At 52.8% G+C, this 19,688-nt stretch overlaps 1 protein-coding gene across 1 annotated transcript in view; it reads left to right on the top strand.

The window, feature by feature from the left end:
• Window positions 1-19,688, top strand: part of SHANK3 (SH3 and multiple ankyrin repeat domains 3) — a 145,988-nt gene that overhangs the window by 49,333 nt on the left and 76,967 nt on the right. Inside the window, exons 11-12 of the mRNA XM_042779181.1 lie at window positions 2,175-2,523; window positions 9,794-9,984. Coding sequence (XP_042635115.1) covers window positions 2,175-2,523; window positions 9,794-9,984 — 540 coding nt within the window. The remainder of the gene's footprint in view (window positions 1-2,174; window positions 2,524-9,793; window positions 9,985-19,688) is intronic.

Raw genomic sequence — 19,688 nt, 5'->3', positions numbered from 1 at the left:
ATTCCCAACCTTCCTTCTCTCCCACCCTCTTCCATCTTTTCCCACAACCACATTCCCAACACTTAATCCCGTATTCCCCTTTTTTTAGGGCCTTCAATTCCTGCCTTAATCCCACATTCCCTTTTTTATCCCCTAGTGCCTTTCCAAGAAACTCCCAACCTTCTTCCCATTTTCCCATTTTTTTTTCACCTTCAATTCCCACCTAATCCTGTATTCCCATCTTTTTTGGGCCTGTGATTCCCACTTAATCCTAGATTCCCATTTTTTTTCCCCAGTACTTTTCCAAGAAACTCCCAACACCAAATCCCATATTCCCACATTTTCTGGGCCTTCAATTCCTGCCTTAATCCCACATTCCCATTTTTCCCCCACTGCTTTTCCAAGAAACTCCCAACCTTCTTCCCATATTCCCATCTATTTTGGGCCTTCAATTCCCACCCTAATCCCACATTCCCATTTTTTTTCCCTCAGTGCTTTTCTGAGAAACCCCAACATTCTTCCCATACTCCCATCTATTTTGGGCCTTCGATTCCTACATAATCCCATATTCCCATCATTTTCAGGTCTTCAATTCCCATCTAATCCCACAATCCCACCTTTCCATGCCTTCAATTCCCACCCTAATCCCATATTCCCATTTTCTCCCCCTAGTGCCTTTCCAAGAAACTCCCAACACTTAATCCCACATTCCCACCTTTCCATGCCTTCAATTCCCACCCTAATACCATATTCCCATTTTTTATCTCAGTACCTTTCCAAGACACCATCAACACTTAATCCCACATTCCCACCTTTCCATGCCTTCAATCCCACCCTAATCCCATATTCCCATTTTTTTTCTCAGTCCAAGAAACTCCCAACCTTCTTCCCATATTCCCATCCATTTTCAGGCCTTCAATTCCCATCTAAGCCCACATTCCCACTTTTCCATGCCTTCAATCCCACCCTAACCCCCCATATTCCCACTTTTTGTTCCCCAGTACCTTTCCAAACAACTCCTAACTCCTAATCCCACAATCCCACCTTTCCATGCCTTCAATCCCACCCTAACCCCATATTCCCATTTTTTCCCTCAGTGCCTTTCTGAGAAACCCCCAACCTTCTTCCCATATTCCCATCTATTTTGGGCCTTCGATTCCTACATAATCCCATTTTCCCATCATTTTCAGGCCTTCAATTCCCATCTAATCCCACATTCCCACCTCTCCAGGCCTTCAATTCCCACCCTAACCCCCCATATTCCCATTTTTTGTTCCCCAGTACCTTTCCAAGTAACCCCCAACACTTAATCCCACATTCCCACCTTTCCATGCCTTCAATTCCCATCTAATCCCACATTCCCACCTTTCCACGCCTTCAATTCCCACCCTAACCCCATATTCCCATTTTTCCCCCAGTGCCTTTCCGAGAAACCCCCAACGTTTAATCCCATACTCCCGTTTTTCCAGGCCTTCAATTCCCATCTAGTCCCACATTCCCACCTTTCCATGCCTTAAATCCCACCCTAACCCCCCCATATTCCCACTTTTTGTTCCCCAGTACCTTTCCAAGTAACTCCTAATGCCTAATCCCCCAATCCCAATTTTCCATGCCTTCAATTCCCATCTAATCCCACATTCCCACCTTTCCATGCCTTCAATCCCACCCTAACCCCATATTCCCATTTTTCCCCCAGTGCCTTTCTGACAAACCCCCAACACTTAATCCCGCATTCCCATCTTTCCAGGCCTTCAATTTCCATCTAATCCCACATTCCCACCTTTACATGACTTCAAGCCCACCCTAACTGCCTGTATTCCCATTTTTCCCCCAGTGCCTTTCTGACAAACCCCCAACGTTCTTCCCATATTTCCATCTATTTTGGGCCTTTGATTCCTACATAATCCCAGTTTCCCATCATTTTCCGGCCTTCAATTCGCATCTAATCCCACAGTCCCACCTTTCCATGCCTTCAATCCCACCCTAACCCCCCATATTCCCATTTTTTGTTCCCCAGTACCTTTCCAAGTAACCCCCAACACTTAATCCCACATTCCCACCTTTCCATGCCTTCAATTCCCATCTAGTCCCACATTCCCATCTTTCTATGCCTTCAATCCCCACCTCATCCCACATTCCCACCTTTCCACGCCTTCAATTCCCACCCTAACCCCATATTCCCATTTTTCCCCCAGTGCCTTTCCGAGAAACCCCCAGCTACACCAAGCGCCGCCGTCTCCTGGGCTCGGGCGGGCTGGCGTCGCCGCGCGTCCTGCAGCGCTCGGCCAGCGACAACAACCTCAAGGCCGAGCCCCGCGCCTCGTACTCGCCCGTGCCGTCCCTCCGCAGCCTCCCGCCCCAGCTCCTGGTGCAGATGCAGGAGGCGGCAGCGGGAATTGCGGGAATTGGGGCTGGAGACGGGAGCGTGGCCAGCTCGGGCAGTGCCCGCAGCGCCCACAGCCGCTCGCCATCGCTGCAGCGCGTGCAGGAGGAGCGCGAGGGCGAGGCGCCGTCCCTGCGGAGGAGCAGCCGGGGAAAGGCCAGGTATGGAGCTGGGAATGGGATGGTGAGGTTGGGATGGAGCTGGGAATGGGATAGAGGGGTTGGGGATGGAGCTGGGAATGGGATAGAGGGGTTGGGATGGAGCTGGGAATGAGATCTGGTGGAATTACAGCTGGGAATGGGATCCCATGGATTGCGGAGATGTGGGAGGGATTAGATGGAGCTGGGAATGGGATAGAGGGGTTGGGATGGAGCTGGGAATGGGATAGAGGGGTTGGGATGGAGCTGGGAATGGGATCTGGTGGAATCGAAGCTGGGAATGGGATCCCATGGATTGCAAAGATGTGGGAGGGATTAGATGGAGCTGGGAATGGGATCTGGTGGGATTAGAGCTGGGAATGGGATGGCGGGGTTGGGATGGAGCTGGGAATGGGATAGAGGGGTTGGGATGGAGCTGGGAATGGGATGGCGGGGCTGGGATGGAGCTGGGAATGGGGTCCGGTGGGATTAGAGCTGGGAATGGGATACCATGGATTGCGAAGATGTGGGAGGGATTAGATGGAGCTGGGAATGGGATAGAGGAGTTGGGATGGAGCTGGGAATGGGGTCTGGTGGAATCAGAACTGGGAATAGGATCCCATGGATTGTGGAGATGTGGGAGGGATTAGATGGAGCTGGGAATGGGATATAGTGGGTTTAGAGCTGGGAATGGGATCCCATGGATTGCAGGGATGTGGGAGAAACTGGATGGAGCTGGGAATGGGATAGAGGTGTTGGGGAGGGTTGGGATGGAGCTGGGAATGGGATCTGGTGGAATTACAGCTGGGAATGGGATCCCACGGATTGCGGAGATGTGGGAGGGATTAGATGGAGCTGGGAATGCGATCTCATGGATTGGGGGGATGGGAGAGGAACTAGATGGAGCTGGGAATGGGATCTGATGGAACCAGAGCTGGGAATGGGATCCCATGGACTGGGGAGAGGGTGGGAGGGAATAAGACGAAGCTGGGAATGGAATCTGGTGGAATTACAGCTGGGAATGGGATCTGATTGATTGGGATGTGGGAGGAGTTAGATGGAGCTGGGAATGCAATCCCACGGATTGAGGAGGGGTTGGGAAGGATTAGATGGAGCTGGGAATGGGATCCCCTGGTTGGGGGGGTGTGGGAGGAATGAGACAAAGCTGGGAATGGGATCTGATGGACTGGGGGAGCATGGAAGGCAATCCCATGGAATTAAACAGAGCTGGAATGGGATCTGATGGAATTATACAGGTCTGAGAATGGGATTCCATGGAATTATACAGAGCTGGGAATGCTATCTGATGGAATTAGATGGAACTGGGAATGGGATCTGATGGAATTAGACAGAGCCAGGAATGAGATCGCATGGACTGGGATATGGAGGCAGAAGGAATTAGATGGAGCTGGGAATGCAATCCCATGGATTTAGGGGGGAGTGGTGGTATGGAAAGCGATCTCATGGAATTAGATGGAGCTGGGAATGGGGTGCTGTGGATTGGAGGAATGTGGAAGGAATGAGACAGAGCTGGGAATGGGATCCCATGGACTGGGGATCCAGTTTTTCCCTGGATTTTCCCTGGATTTTTCCTTCCCTCCATCCCTTCTCATCCCAGTGTCAAATTGGGTTCTTCCCTGGGATTTTCCTGCCTTCCCATGCTTGGATCATGGATTCATGGATATCATGGATATTGTGGATATCATGAATATCATGGATATTGTGGATTCATGGAGATCATGGATTCATGGATATTGTGGATACCACATCCAGTTGTTCCAGTGGGATCAGGATTGGGATTGGGATCAGATCTGGCCTTATCCTGCTGCTCCTCATCCCATGGGAATGTTGGTTTGGCTGGGATTGGGGACCGTCCCTGGTTCTGGCATCTCTCACATATCCAGGGATTTGGATCAGAGGATTCTGTGGGAATTGTGGAATCCTGGAATGGGAACGATCCTAAATTCCCAAATTCCAATGGCAGGGACACCTCCCACTATCCCAGGTTGCTCCATCCCCCCCTTGGAATTCGGAAAACTCGGGAATTTAGGATGTGCCAGAGGCAGATCCAGAGCAGGATCCGCATTGAGAGGTCAAAAATAATGTGGAATTTCATAATCCATAGACACGGAAACATTCCCAAAATTCAAAATTTTAACTCCTTGTCCAAAGGAAAATATCCCAAGGAAAGAGCATTTTGCTCTGTTATTTCCAGGTGTTCCCAGGGATAGAAGGATCATGGAATTCTTTCCATGGAGCAGGGGCAGGAAAAATTCCCCAGGTTTGCAACTGAGGGTTCTGAACAGCTCAAGTTGGAAAAAAACCTTGGAAGTTTTAATTCCCAACAAAAACTCCCTCACTCCATGGCAAGGGATATCCACAATTACCAGAGTCTTCTCCCATTTTCCTGGAAAAATCCCAGAAAAAAAATCCAGATTCTGGGGCAGGTTTCCCAGGGAATATCAGGAATATTCAGAGTTATCCCAGTTTTTTAATTCCAAGCTTTTCTGAGCCCTTCCCATCTCCTTCCCTTCCCTTTTCCTGCTCTCCAGAGCTGCTCCCAGAATTCCAGTGGATCCCTGAGCCCTTCCCAGGGCTGGGACAGCAGAACTTTTCCCTGGCTTTTTCCAGGTTTTTAGTTGGATCCCTCCTCCCTCGTGGCCGTGACTCTGACTCATTCCCACGTGCTTTTCCCAATCCCACTCCAACACCACGAGTTTCCCGACCCAGCTCCTCGTGCTGGGATCATCCCTCCGGATATTTCACTCCTTAAGTTCATCCCAGCCCCACTCCCAGTTTTTTGGAGCCCTGAGGCCCTTCTGGATTTGGGAAGGATTTAGGATTTTTCCCAATTGTTTCTGGGAATTCAGGATTTCCCCCCCGCCCCAGTTCTGTGTGAATTCAGAATATTTTTCCTCGTTGTGCATGGAAATCCAGGAATTCTTCCCAATTGTGTGTGAAAATTCAGGAATTCTTCCTAATTGTGTTTGGGAATTTGGGGATTTTCCCCAGTTCTGTGGGAATTTGGGAATTCTTCCTAACTCTGTGAAAATTCAGGAATTTCCCCCTGACTCTGTGGGAATCATCCCTCTGGATATTTCATTCCTTAAGTTCATCCCATCCCCATTCCCAGTTTTTTTTTGAGCCCTAAGGCCCCTCTGGATTTGGGAAGGATTTAGGATTTTTCTCAATTGTTTCTGGGAATTCAGGGATTTTCCCTAATTCTGTGGGAATTCAGGAATTTTGCTTAGTTCTGTGTGAAAATTTAGGATTTTTTCCTAATTGTGTTTGGGAACCCAGGAATTCTTCCTAATTCTGTGTGAAGAGTCAGAAATTTTCCCCAATTCTATGAAAAATCAGGAATTCTTCCTAACTGTGTGTGGGAATTCAGGAATTTTTCCCAATCTCCAACCTAAAATTCCTCTGGCACAGCTTGAGGCTGTTCCCTGGGATTTCCTGGGAGCAGATCCCAAATCCCACCTGCCATGGAATTCTGGAGGGAAAACATCCCTCCCAATCCTCTCTTTTTTTTTTTTTTTTTTTTTTTTTTTTCCAGGATGAGCCCTCCTGGCTCCCTCTGGATGCTCTTCCCAGGATTTGGGCTCCTTTCCCTGGGAAAGAGAGGTCAGGAATTCTGGGAATTCTGGGAATTCCCAAGGGAAGCGTTGTTCAAACCTATCCCTGGAATTTACTTTTGATCATTCCCTTGAAATCCCACAGAAATTAAAACATCCTGGATTTTTGGGATCCTTGGATGCATGGAAAGGGATTTTTGGGAATATCGTGGTCTGTTCATCCCCCTGGAATGAGAATTCCCTGGGGATTTATTCCAAGTTTATTCCAGAGGAAATTTTTCCATCCTGGAACGGGACAATTCCCGATGGAAGCACCAAACCCAGCCAGATGCTTCCATGGGCTGGAATTCCCTGGAATCAGCCATGGAATCCCGTCAATCCCACCTGGCATTCCAAAGGGACGGAATGCAGGGCAAAAAAAATTCCATGGAACACAAAACCAGGGGCAGGAGGAAGAGCTGCTGCTCCTTCCCAGAATTCCCTTTTCCTTCAGAATCCCTCGGGAATCCCAGGAGGAGGATCAAGCGTGGAGAAATCCCGGATCCACTGGGAATTTTAATCCCCGCTGTTGGATTTATCCCTCGTTCCAGAAATCCGGGATGAGCTCCGGATTTGTGGAATGTGGGCCTGGTGTGGGGAGATAAAAGGGATGAAGAGAAAAGCCTAGAAAAACTCCCAGGAATTCTCTCCCATGGAAAACATCCAACCCCATCCGGGCAGCTCCGCTCCTGGAATTGGTTTTTTTCCTCATGGAACTTTTTTTCCAATGGAATTTTTTTTGCTCATGGAATTTTTTTTGCTCATGGAATTTTTTTTGCCGGTGGAATTTTTTGCTCATGGAATATTTTCCCCCCATGGAAAGGGCAGTCAGGGAGGTTCGGAGTTGCCATCCCTGTAAGTGTCCAAGGAATTCCTGGAATTCCACTCTTGGGCTCGGTGTCTTTGGAATTCTTTTCCAACCTCGGAAATTCTGGGATTTGAGCTCTTTGCAGAAGTTTTCCCCCGGAATTCTTTGGGATCTTCCCCCCTGGAGAATGCTGGAGGGGTGGCACAGGTGACAGTGGCACCAGGGTTGCTGTGGGTGGCTGTGAGCACAGGTGGCCCAGGTGACAATGGCACCCAGGGATGGCACGAGTGGCACTGGGGCACAGGGTGGCACAGGTGACAGTGGCACACAGTTGTCACAGGTGGCACTGAGGCACAGGTGACAGTGGGACACACATTGTCACAGGTGACAGTGGCACACAGGGGTGACACAGGTGACAGTGGCACCAGGGTTGTTGTGGGTGGCCGTGGGCACAGGTGGCTCAGGTGACAGTGGCACACAGTTGTCACAGGTGACACTGCGGCACAGGGTGACGTGGTGACATGTGGTGGTGGCACCCAGGGCTGCTGTGGGTGGCACTGGTGGCAGATTGTCACAGGTGATAGTGAGGCTCAGGCTGGCACAAGTGGCACTGGGACACAGAGTGGCACAGGTGACAGTGGCACAAAGTGTCACTGTGGGTGCCGTGGGCATGAGATGGCACAGGTGGCAGTGGGGCACAGGCTGTGACAAGTGTCACCAAAGCACAGGGGTGGCACAGGTGACAGTGGCACACAGGGGTGGCACAGGTGACAGTGACACCAGGGTTGCTGTGTGTGGCAGCAGGGCACGGGCTGTGACAAGTGACACCAGGGCACGGGGCAGCGCAAGTGACAGAGGCACTAAAAGTGTCACTGTGGGTGGCAGTGGGCACAGGGTGGCACAGGTCAATGTCACACAGGGTTGTCACACACAGGTGGCACTGGGGCACAGGTGGCACAGGGTGGCAAAAATTGGGGGTGGGGCAAATATGGAATTTTGGGGACAAAAACAGAGATTGGGGCATTGTGGGCACCCCCGAACTGGGAATGGGAATTGGGAATGGGAACAGGGAATGGGAAATGGGAACTATGAACTGGGAATGGAAATTGGGAACCGGGAATGGGATGGGAACTGGGAATGGGAATTGGAAATGGGAACTAGGAACTGGGAATGGGAATTGGGAACTGGGAATGGGAACTGGGAATGGGAACCAGGCACTCCGGACCCCGCAGCCTCCCCTGCCCGGTGACCGCGCCCCAAATCCCCCCAACCTCCCCCAGCCCCGTGGTTGCGGCTCCGCGTCTTCCCCATGGCCGGTGGCTCCTTCCCTCCTTCCCTCCTTCCCTCCTTCCCTCCTTCCCTCCTTCCCTCCCTCCATCCTTCCCTCACCCTATCCCCATCCCACCCTCCGTCCTTCCCTCCCTCCCCCTCTCCCATCCCTCCATCCCTCCATGCTGTCCCATCCTTTCCCTCCATCCTATCCCCATCCCACTCCCTTCTCCCCTCTCCGAGCCCTCCCTGCCCCAGGGCTGCTCCCTTCGCTGCTGCCATTCCACACACAATCCCAATCCCAATCCCGATCCCGATCCCACATCCAATCCCAATCCCACACCCAATCCCGATCCTGGTCCCACACCTGATCCCACTCTTGGGATCCCTCTCTCATCCCACTCTTGCTCCCACACCTGATCCTGATCCCATTCCCACACCCATTCCGATATTCCCATTCCCACATTCCCATTCCCACATCCTTCCCCATTCCCATTTCGTTCCCACACCCATTGCCATTCCCACATCCACTGCCATTCCCATTCTAATTCCCATTGCCATTCCCATCCCTATTCCCATTCCCATATCTATCCCCATCACCATTCCCATTCCATTCCTACACCCATTCCCACACTCATTCCCATTCCCATTCCTATTCCCATATTCCCACACCCATTCCCATATTTCCACACCCATTCCCATTCCTATTCTCATATTCTCACACCCATTCCCATTCCCACACCCATTCCCATATTCCCACACTCATTCCCATATTCCCATTCCCATACCCGTTTCCATTCCTATTCCCATATTCCCACACCCATTCCCATTCCATTCCTACACCCATTCCCATATTCCCATTCCCATATTCCCACACCCATTCCCACATTCCCATTCCCATACCCATTTCCATTCCTATTCCCATATTCCCACACCCATTCCCATTCCCACACCCATTCCCATATTCCCATTCCCACACCTATTCCCATATTTCCACATCCATTCTCGTATTCTCACACCCATTCCCATTCCTATTCCCATATTCCCACACCTATTCCCATATTCCCACACCCATTCCCACATTCCCATCCCCACATTTTCCCCCCAGGGGCAGCACCGCCAGCGGCCACCAGGGGGCGGCTCCGCGCCCGGTCCGGCTCCGCTCCGCTCCGCTCAGCTCGGTCCGGTCCGGCTCAGCCCGATCCGGTCCGGCACCGCCGCCGGGCTCGGCACCGCGCCGCCAGCTCCGCGGGGGCGGCGGGGGCGGCCGGTCCGGCGCGGTCCCGCCCGCCGGGGGAGGAGCCGCGGGCTGCGGCCCCACCTGCCCCGGGCCATGGTGCGCCGGAGGGAGCGGAGCGGAGCGCGGCCCGGGCGGCGCCGCTGCGCCATGGAGCCGCCGGTGCCGGGCGGCGGCCGCCCCGCAGCCGCTGCCGCTCCAGCCTCCTCCGCTGGCCGCGCCCGGCCGGCACCGCCGGGGCCACGCTGAGCCCCGCGGGGGCCACCACCACCGAGCCGCCCCGGCCATGGCGCAGCCCGCGGGGCGCGGCGGGGCGAGCCGCGAGCTGCCGGGCATCAGCACCGTAACCTACGTGTTCGTTTACAGCCCCGGTGCTGCCGGCGCTCCGCCCGCCGGCCCCGGCTCCGAGCCCGCTCCGCACGCCGCGCCCGCCCCGCTGCGCGGGCCCAAGCGCAAGCTGTACAGCGCCGTGCCCGGCCGCAAGTTCATCGTGGTGAAGAGCTACGCGCCGCAGGGTGATGGCGAGATCCAGCTCAACCGCGGGGAGGCCGTCAAGGGTGAGTGGGGACGGCGGGACGGGCGGGGGGCAGCACCGGGGACAGCGCCGGGGACAGCGGGACAGCACCGGGGACAGCTCCGGGGACAGCACCGGGGACAGCGGCAGGGAGCGGCCGAGCAGGGCGGGAGGAGGCGCGGGCGATGCCCCCGCTGGATGCGGCACTGGCGGAGCTGCGGGTGCGATGGGGCAGCGCTCAGGTGTGGGGAGAAGGGATCGGGGCCACCTGTGGGGCTGCAGAGCTCTGGCGGGTTCAGGCTGCTTGTGGGGGTCGCAGCTTTGTGAGGTGTCCGAGCCACCTGTGGGGCTGCAGCTTTGTGGGGTGTCCAGCCCGCGTGTGGGGCTGCGGTGCCTTGGGGTGTCGGAGCCACCTGTGGGGCTGCAGAACTGTGGGATCCCCTGTCCAGGTGTGGGGCTGCAGCTTTTGGGGGTATCCAACCCGCTTGTGGGGCTGCAGAACTGTGGGGTTTCCAGTCTGATTGTGGGGCTGCAGAACTCTGGGATCCCCTGCCCAGCTGTGTGGGGTTGCAGCTTTATGGGGTCTCCAGCCCAGGTGTGGGGCTGCAGCTTTTGGGGTTATCCAACCCACCTGTGGGGTTACAGAACTGTGGGGTCTCTAGCCCAGGTGTGGGGCTGCAGCTCTGTGGGGTCTCCCACCCACCTGTGGGGTCTCCAGCTTGCTGGGTTGCAGCTTTGTGGGGTCTCCAAGTTGGTTATGGGGTTACAGAATTGTGGGGTCTCCAGTCCACCTGTGGGGCTGCAGCTTTTGGGATCTCCAGGCTGGCTTTGGGGTTGCAGCTTTTGGGGGTATCCAACCCACCTGTGGGGCTGCAGAACGGTGGGGTTGCAGCTCTGTGGGGTCTCCAGGATGGTTGTGGGGCTGCAGCTTTATGGGGTCTCCAGGCTGGTTGTGGGACTGCAGCTCTGTGGGGTCTTGAAGCCACCTGTGGGGTGTCTGTTGTGGGGCTGTGGAGCCTTGGGGTGCCCAAGCCACCTGTGGGGTCTCCAGCTTGTTGCGTTGCAGCTTTGTGGGGTGTCCAGCTCAGGTGTGGGGCTGCAGCTTTTGGGGGTCTCCAGGCTGGTTGTGAGGCTGCAGAACTCTGGGATCCCCTGCCCAGGTCTGTGGGGTTGCAGCACTGTGGGGTCTCCAGAACTGGTTGTGGGGTTCCAGAACTGTGGGGTTTCCAGACAGGTTGTGGGGCTGCAGCTTTGTGGGGTTTCCAGCCCCCTTGTGGGGCTGCAGCTCTGTGGGGTCTCCACCCCACCTGTGGGGCTGCAGCGCTTTGGGATCCTCAGGGCAGTTATGGGGTTGTGGTGCTTTGGTGCTCACCCCCCCAGCTGTGGGGTCCCCAGCTCGGTTTTGGGGCTACATCTCTGTGGGGTTTCCAGGCTGGTTTTGGGGCTGCAGCTCTGTGGGGTCTCCAGCTCGGTTATGGAGTTCCAGAACTGTGGGGTTTCCAGGCTGGTTTTGGGGCTGCAGCTCTGTGGGGTTTCCAGACTGGTTTTGGGGCTGCAGCTCTGTGGGGTCTCCAGCTCGGTTATGGGGCTGCATCTTTGGAGGGTCCCCATCTGTGCCTGTGGGGCTGCAGGGCTGTGGGGTCCCCAGTTCCTTTGTGGGATCCTCATCCTGGTTATGGGGCTGCAGCTTTGTGGGGTTTCCAATCCTATTTGCGGTTGTGGGGTCTCCAGCCTGGTTTTGGGGTCTGCCTCCTGGTTTTGGGGCTGCAGCTCTGTGGGGTTCCCATCCTGGTTTTGGGGTCCTCAGTCCTGTTGTGGGGTTCCCAGCTCTGTTTTGGGGTTCCCAGCATTCCCAGCTCTGTTTTGGGGTCTCCCTCCCGGTTTTGGGGCTGCAGCTCTGTGGGATCCTGGTTTTGGGGTTCCCATCCTGGTTTTGGGGTTCCCATCCTGGTTTTGGGGTCCCAATCCTGGTTTTGGGGTTCCCATCCTGATTTTGGGATCCCCAGTCCTGTTGCGGGGTTCCCAGCGTTCCCAGCTCTGTTTTGGGGTCTCCCTCCCGGTTTTGGGGCCGCAGCTCTGTGGGATCCTGGTTTCGGGTCCCCATCCTGGTTTCGGGGTCCCCATCCTGGTTTCGGGGTCCCCATCCTGGTTTTGGGGTCACCGTCCTGGTTTTGGGGTCCCCATCCCGGTTTTGGGGCCGCAGCTCTGTGGGGTCCCCATCCTGGTTTCAGGGTCCCCATCCTGGTTTTGGGGTTCCCATCCTGATTTTGGGGTCCCCATCCCTTCTGCAGGGCCCCATCTCCGGGTCCTTTCCCATTCCCGCTGTTCCCACCCCAGCTCCCCTCCCAAATCCCGTTCCCACACCCCAAATTCCCACCCCCCCCTCACGCGAAGCATTCCAGCTTTTCCCGGCTCCGCTCCCAGAGCTGCAGCGGGAGCCGGGGGATTTTCCTGGGTAACGCCGGCGCTGCCGTGGGGCTGGGCTGGGAATTCTGCTGGAATGCCAGACACCGGGAAGGGCTTCCCTGCCAGCCGGAGAATTCCAGAGTTTTTTCCCCCCGGAAAGTTTCGGGAGCTTCTCCTCCTCCTCCTCTCCCTCCTCCGCGATTTTTTTCGCGGATTCCAGAGCTGGAGCCTCTGGAATGACGGGAAGCTCCGGCTGTGCCATGGCAGAGGCAGACAGGGAATATTCCCAGCTTGGAATTGCTGCTCCAGGATTCTCCTCGGCTTCGACATTCCCGCTGCCGTTCCCATGGATTTGTTTTCCCTCGGGAGAGGAGCGGCAGCCGGCAGGGAAGGGCCTGTGGTGAGGATTCCTTGGAATTCGAGCAGGTTTCCTATGGATTTCGGGATGGGATTGGGAATTCCTGGGATGCAGGTGTGGAATTCCGGGATCCGGGAAGGATTCCTGGCACCTGGAATGTTTTTCCCGATGTTTTTTCCCCCCCTCCACCCCCCCTCCCCTCTTCCCTGCGTTTCCTCGTGCTGCCGTGGGAGTGGGTGGTCACCAAATCCTTGGGATTCGCTTCTTCATCCCGAAATTCCTGGCGTGTGATCTCCAGGGAAAAAACAACTCGTGGGAAGGGGGAGGAGGGCGTGGGGTGACCCCCGGGAGCGGGAATCGCTTCCCTGGATCATTCCCGGAGTTTGGGAGCATCGGGAAGTCCAGAGCCAATCCCTTCCCGCATGGAATTTCTCCGGGAAGCGCCCGGAGAGGCTGATTGGTGTTTTTTGGGAATCTTGGCAGCTCCGGGCTGAGCCGAGCTGCTTTGTCATGTTCCATGGATTTGGGAAACAGGGAAGAGCTGCTTCCAAACCGGGAAAATCCCGGGAAAATCCTGGATCCAGCTGGAGCCCTGAGCTCAGGGGGTGTCTGGGAATGTTGGGAAAGGCTGGGATTGGAGGAACTCCGGCCAAGGGAACTCTCCAGGATTCTGGAATGATGTGGGGGATGATGGAGATTCCTGGGAATGATGGAAATTCCTGGGAATGGGAACGTTGGGGGGTGGAGGGTCCTGGAAGGAGAAGGTGGAGCTGGAAATGTGGGAAGGGTGGGACATGGATGAAAGGAATTGCTGGATGAGGATGGGAAACTGGAATTGGAGGAATTCCAACCAAGGGAACTCTCCAGGATTCTGGAATGATGTGGGGGATGATGGCAATTCCTGGGAATGGGAATGCTGGAGGGAAAAGGTGGAGCTGGAAGTGTGGGAAGCAGTTTGGGAATTGCAGGAATTGCTGGATGAGGATGGGAAGCTGGAATTGCAGGAATTCCAGCCAAGGGACAGCCTGGGAATCTCCAGGATCCTGGAATGATGAATCCCATCCTTATCCATGACATCATTCCCATTCCAAGGGCAGGGACAATCCCACAATCCCAGGCTGCTCCAACATTTCCTGGGACATTCCAGGGATCCAGGGCAGCCACAGCTGCTCTGGCAATTCCAGCCAGGAATTCCTGCCCAAATTCCCACCCCAAACTCCCCATTCCCAGGGAATTCCCTCCATTCCCAGCTCTCCCAGCCTGACATTGGATCCGTCCCCACCCCAACTCCTCTCTAGGAAGGAATTTTGGGATCCAGGGGCTTCACTGGGAATGTCAGGACTCCAGAAAGGGTCTCCTTTCCCTTTTCCATTCCCAAATTCCATAAAAATCCCTCGGGATGGATTCTGAGCATTCTTGATCCCAGAATCCCAGAATGGTTTGGGATGGGATCCATGGACCTTCAATCCCATCCCATTCCAACCTCACCATCCCAGGCTGCTCCAGCCTTTCCTTGGACATTCCAGGGATCCGGGGATTCTCTGGGAATTCCCAAATTCCCACCCCAACCTCCCCTTTCCCAGTGGGAAGCCATTCCCTGTGTCCTGTCCCTCCAGGCCTTTCCCAAATTCCAGCTCTCCTGGAGGCCCTGGAATGTTCTGGAATCTCTCCCTGGAGCCTTCCCTTCTCCAGGGGAACATTCCCAGTTTTCCCAGCTTTTCCTCCTTTTTCCATCCCTTGAGTCCTCCCGGATTTACTCCAACACCTCCACGTCCTTCCCAGGATCCCTCCCCATCCCATATTCCCGTTTTTTAGTCACATTTCCCTGGATCACCTCATTCCCGTGGCTTCTCCAGGGCTCGGAATTCCTGGGGAAGTTTTCCCCCTTCATCCCAAGGTCAGGAATTTCTCCTCCTGCTCCTGGTTTTTCCTCTGGGAAGGTCATTTGGGAAGGATTGGGAAGAAGCCAGGATGCAGCTGGTTCCCAGCTGGAAAATTATCCAAGCCCTCGGGAATGCCATCTGTCCCAAATCCGCCTTTTTCCTGGGCTAAATTCCTTTGTTTTGGGTCAGGCCAGGATTTTTCCATTGGGATTTGAGGGATTTCAGGTCACCAGGAAAAGTTTGGTGGGATTTTTGGAGCCGCTCCACTTTGAACTTCCCTAAATCCAAATTTCCTGCCTGGAAATCCGAGGGAAAATTCTCTGCTGGATATAGGGGAGAAAAAAAAATTAGGGATTTAGGGACGGCCTCAGGATTTTGGGGGATTTTGTTGGAAAAGGGATTGGAATGGGATGAGCCCTAAAATCTTTCCCAACCAAACCATTCCAGAATTCCATGAATTCTTCCCATCCCCTTGCTCGGGATTCAAAACTTCCCAACTTTTTCCATGATTTGCTTTTCCTTCAGCATGGATTTTTGTCCAGGGAAGATCCCAAATTCTGGAATCCACAGGGAAGCTCCTAGGTCAGGACAATTCCTGGATTTTTTTTTTTTTTATTCCCTATCTCCCTGTTTTTAATGGAATTTCTTCCTTATTTGCTGAGGACCAAAAATTCCGTCAGGAATTTCTCGGTTGGGATCCCTTGGAGTCATCCCAGAATTCCTGAAATGCCAAAAAAAAGGAGATTTTTAAAATGTGTGGATGAAAAGCCATCAGAAAATCTTGGAAATATCCTGGATTAGGCTGGGTCATTCCAGAACATTCCCATCAAAATCACATTTGCTTCTGGAATGTGGGAGGACGTTGGGAATTCTTATCAGTTATCCCTGGAAAAATTCTTGGTGGTGAGAGAGGGAGATCCCATCAAAACTCGGAATTTTGAGACAGAATTCCCAAATTTCCTGCTTTTTTCCCTTCCTTTTTCCTGGAATTCTGGGGAAGAGCCTCCATTATAAATCCAATTTTCCAGGCCGAGGCTTTTCAGATCCCTGGGATAATTTCATGGATCTTTTTGGGAATCTTTTTGGGAATCTTTTTGGGAATCTTTTTGGGAATCAGAGCCTTGATTTTTGGGATCAGGGCCTGGAGCAGAAAATGCTCCTGGTGGGAAAAACCTTTGGACACAGAAATCTTAAATTTAGCAGGAAAATTCCTAGAGTTTTCCAAAAGAAACAAAATTCCCTCTCTTTATTTTAATTTTTGAAGGAATAATTTTAAGGATTCATTTTGGTGTTCCTGCATTTCCTGGCACTTTCCCTGCATTTTAATCCCAGAATTTAGTCCTGGAATTTTGTTCTTCTCCATCCTCTGGAAAAATCTCCTTGTGCTTCCCCTTCCCCACAGGAATTCCATTGGGATCCCTGAATGATGGGATATCCCTAGAAAAGCTCAAAACAGAATGGGAATCCTGTTGGTATTTTGGGGAATAATTCCAGAATTTTCCTGGGAATTCTGAGGTGGATTTGCTCCCTCCTCAGCTCCAGACAATCCTGGGAATTTTTATTCCCACCTGGAATTCCAACCCATAAACAAGGGGTTCTGAGTGACCCCGAATTCCCAGCTGGAATTTGGGAAGTGCCATTGGTGCCCGGTTTTCCTTGGAGATGGAGAAACCCAGGAGATTTTCCGGTCAGGAATATTCTGTCTGGCAGCCGGCCCCGATTCCCATCCCAAAATTAGAAAATTCCTCATTAATTCCGCTCCGCATCCCGGTGTCCCTCAGCCTGACCTCGGAACTGTCCCAGTTTTCCGACGCGACCCAAAATCGGCGGGAGAATTCCAGAGGGAATTGAGTTTCCGTAGGATTGGGGAGTGCTGGGATCATGGAAAAAATGGGAATTTGGAGAGGTGGGAAGTCTCAGCTGGAATTCCAGCCTCGTTTGGGATCTTGGGTTGGGTTTAAACGGGAAGTTTGGGATTGGGATTCAACCAAATTCGGGATTTTTTTTCGGGATTTGGAGGGGCTGGAATTCCAGGTCACCCCATGGACAACCCCTCCAAACCCCCCAAAATATCCCAAATCTGGTTGGAATTCCAGGTTGGAATTCCAGATCTGACCATGGACAACCCCTCCAAATCCCAAATTTGGCTGGAGTTTCAGGTTGGAATTCCAACCGAATTTGGGATATTTGTGGGGATTTGGAGGGGTTGTCCAAGGTGTGACCTGGAATTCCAACCTGGAATTCCAGCCTGGAATTCCAACCAAATTTGGGATCTTTTTGGGACTGGAGTGGTTTCCATGGTCTGACCTGGAATTCCAACTGAATTCGGGATCTTTTTTGGGATTGGAGGGGTTGTCCATAGTATCATTTGGAATTCCAGTGGAATTTGGGATCTCAGGTTGGATTTGGAGTGGTGTCCATGATCTGACCTGGATTTCCACCCAAATTTGGGATGTTTTTTGGGATTTGAGGGACTGTCCATCATCTGATTTTGGGGCTCATCGAAGTTTGGGATCGTGGGTTTGGTTTGGAGTGGTGTCCATGGTCTGACCTGGAATTCCAACCTGGAATTCCAACCAAGTTTGGAGATCTTTTGGGGATTTTGGGGATTTTCCATGGTCTGACCTGGAATTCCAACCTGGAATTCCAACCTGGAATTCCAACCAATTTGGGGATCTTTTGGGGATTTTGGGATTTTCCATGGTCCTGATCTGGAATTCCAACCAAATTTGGGTTCTTTTGGGATTTGGAGAAGTTGTCCATGGTCTGACCTGGAATTCCAACCTGGAATTCCAAACAAATTTGGGATCATGGGTTGGATTTTTAGGGATTGTCCATGCTCTGACTTGGATGAGGAGTCCACACTTCCCTGGACAACATTCCAGGGGACAATTCCCGAGATTTCACTGGAGCTCATTCCCATATTTAATTTCCATGTTGTTCTGTTTGCGCCTCTGCACATTTTCCATGTTTTTTTCTCTTTTCCATGTTTTTTTTCTCTTTTTCCATGTTTTTTTTCTCTTTTCCATTCCCATCCATGCTCCAGACCAGCAGCTCGGTGAAGTAGGTAACTATGGAATTTTTCCTTGGAATTTTTTTTCCCTCCCAGCTTTATCCCTTTTTCCCACATTTTCTTCCTCGCTGTGGCCTCCGTGTGTTGGGAGTTTTCCAGGATTTTTGGAACTCGACTTTTCCTGGTTTTCCCTCCATTCCTGCTGTTTATTCCAGACTGGATTGGGGGGCAGAGGGATCTTCCTCTCCCATCCCGGTTTTCCTGCACTTCCCAAAGTTTCCCTGTCCTTGTCTGGCCTGAAATTCCCAGAAAACCCAAACTGGGAGACACCTCCTGGGAAAGTTATGGAATTGGGGGGGGATTGTGGATCAGGAATTCTGAATGAGGAATTCCATGGGAATTCCTGTTGCTCAGGGATTCGGGATGTTGGGACACAATTCCCAGAATTTCTGATGCTGGGAAAATCCATCCTCTCCTGGTGATCCTGGAAATCGGATCCTGGATCCAGGGATGGGGCGGAGCTGATCCCAAAAATTCCGGTGGACATCCCAAGGTTTCCACATGTTCCCATCACTCCTCTGCTGCCATATCCATGGAAAAACCCCATGGGAAAACCCCATGGAAAACGCTCTTTTCCCACTGTTTGCCACTGGCTCCTGGATTCTCATTCCCAGGAAAATCCCGCCCAGCCGGAGTTGGGATGAGCTGGATTGAAACCTGGGAATTCCCATGAGGAATTCATGTGGATTAAACCCGGGAATGCTGCTGGATTTGGGAATTCCAGGTGTCACAGAATTCCTGAGGGAATAGGGGATAGGAAAACAGGGAATGGCCTCGAGCTGGGCCAGGGGAGGCTCCGCTGGGATATTTGGGAATTTTCCCATGGGAAGGGCGCTCAGGCCTTGGCAGGGACTGCTCAGGGAGGTCTGGAGTCGCCATCCCTGGAGGAATCCAAGGAATTCCTGGATATTGAGCTGGGAATAAGGTGGGATTTGTTAATCCAGGACGTTTTTCCAAGGTCAGGAATTCCCAGATTTCTGGGTTTAATCCTGGATTTTTCCAAGGGCTGGGAAGTGCCGTGTCATGCTGGAAAGCGGGAGCTGCTCCAGAGGCTCCGACTGCAGAGGTTGCTCAGAAATCCTGGAATTTCCATGGAAGAAAATCTTCCAGGTGTTCCATGTTTTGAGGGATGGGGACTCAGGTTTTCCATGGTTTTGGAGGGAAGTTGGATCCAGGTTTTCTATGGTTTTAGGGAGGATGCAGATTCAAGTTTTCCATGTTTTATGAAGGATGTAGATCCAGGTTTTCCATGGAATTTGGAGGGATGTAGATCCAGGTTTTCCATGGTTTTTTGAAGGATGGGGATCCAGGTTTTCCATGGTTTTAGGGAGGATGCAGATTCAGGTTTTCCATGGAATTTGGAGGGATGTAAATCCAGGTTTTCCATACTTTTTTTGGGATGTAAATCCAGGTTTTCCATGGGGGTTTTTTGGGAATGGTTCTGCCCTTTGTGGCACATTCCAATCAGGATGGGCCCATCCCAATCCCTGCCCACATTCCCAAGGCTCTCCTGCTGGATTCTCTGGGAATTCTGGCCAGGATCCAACATTCCCAGGGCTTCCCACAGAGCTCCTCATCCTTCCAGGAGCTGCTCCAGGCACAGGAATTCTAGGAATTCCTTTCCTAAAGGTGCTGTGATTTTTCAGGATGGGGAATTCCCAAATCCTGCTGTTTTCCAGCTGAGAGTTCCAGCAGGGAGTGATCCTGAAATATTTCTTAATCCCTGCTTACACAGCTGATCCCAAATATTTTCTGGAACCAGGAGGGAATTAGGAAAATCCCTTTAGGCTGGAATAACATCCAAGACATTTCCCAGGCTGGATTAGCCAAGGAATTTCTGTTAATCCCTCAAACACATCCTGGTTTTTCCGGATTCCAAAGGGATTCCAGAGGGATTCCCTGTACTCCTTCTCCTCCTGGGAGAAGCTGGGAGCAGCCTGGCAGCAGGGCCGGGTTTCCTTGGATCCCTGACTCCTTTCCCATCCGTGTTTTCCGTGGGCACGGGTGTGAGACAGCTCCGGCTGCTC

This window comes from Catharus ustulatus, chromosome 4 (genome assembly GCF_009819885.2).
Source record: "Catharus ustulatus isolate bCatUst1 chromosome 4, bCatUst1.pri.v2, whole genome shotgun sequence".
Classification (NCBI taxonomy): Eukaryota; Metazoa; Chordata; class Aves; order Passeriformes; family Turdidae; genus Catharus; species Catharus ustulatus.
This window is presented reverse-complemented; position numbering and strand designations above follow the sequence as displayed.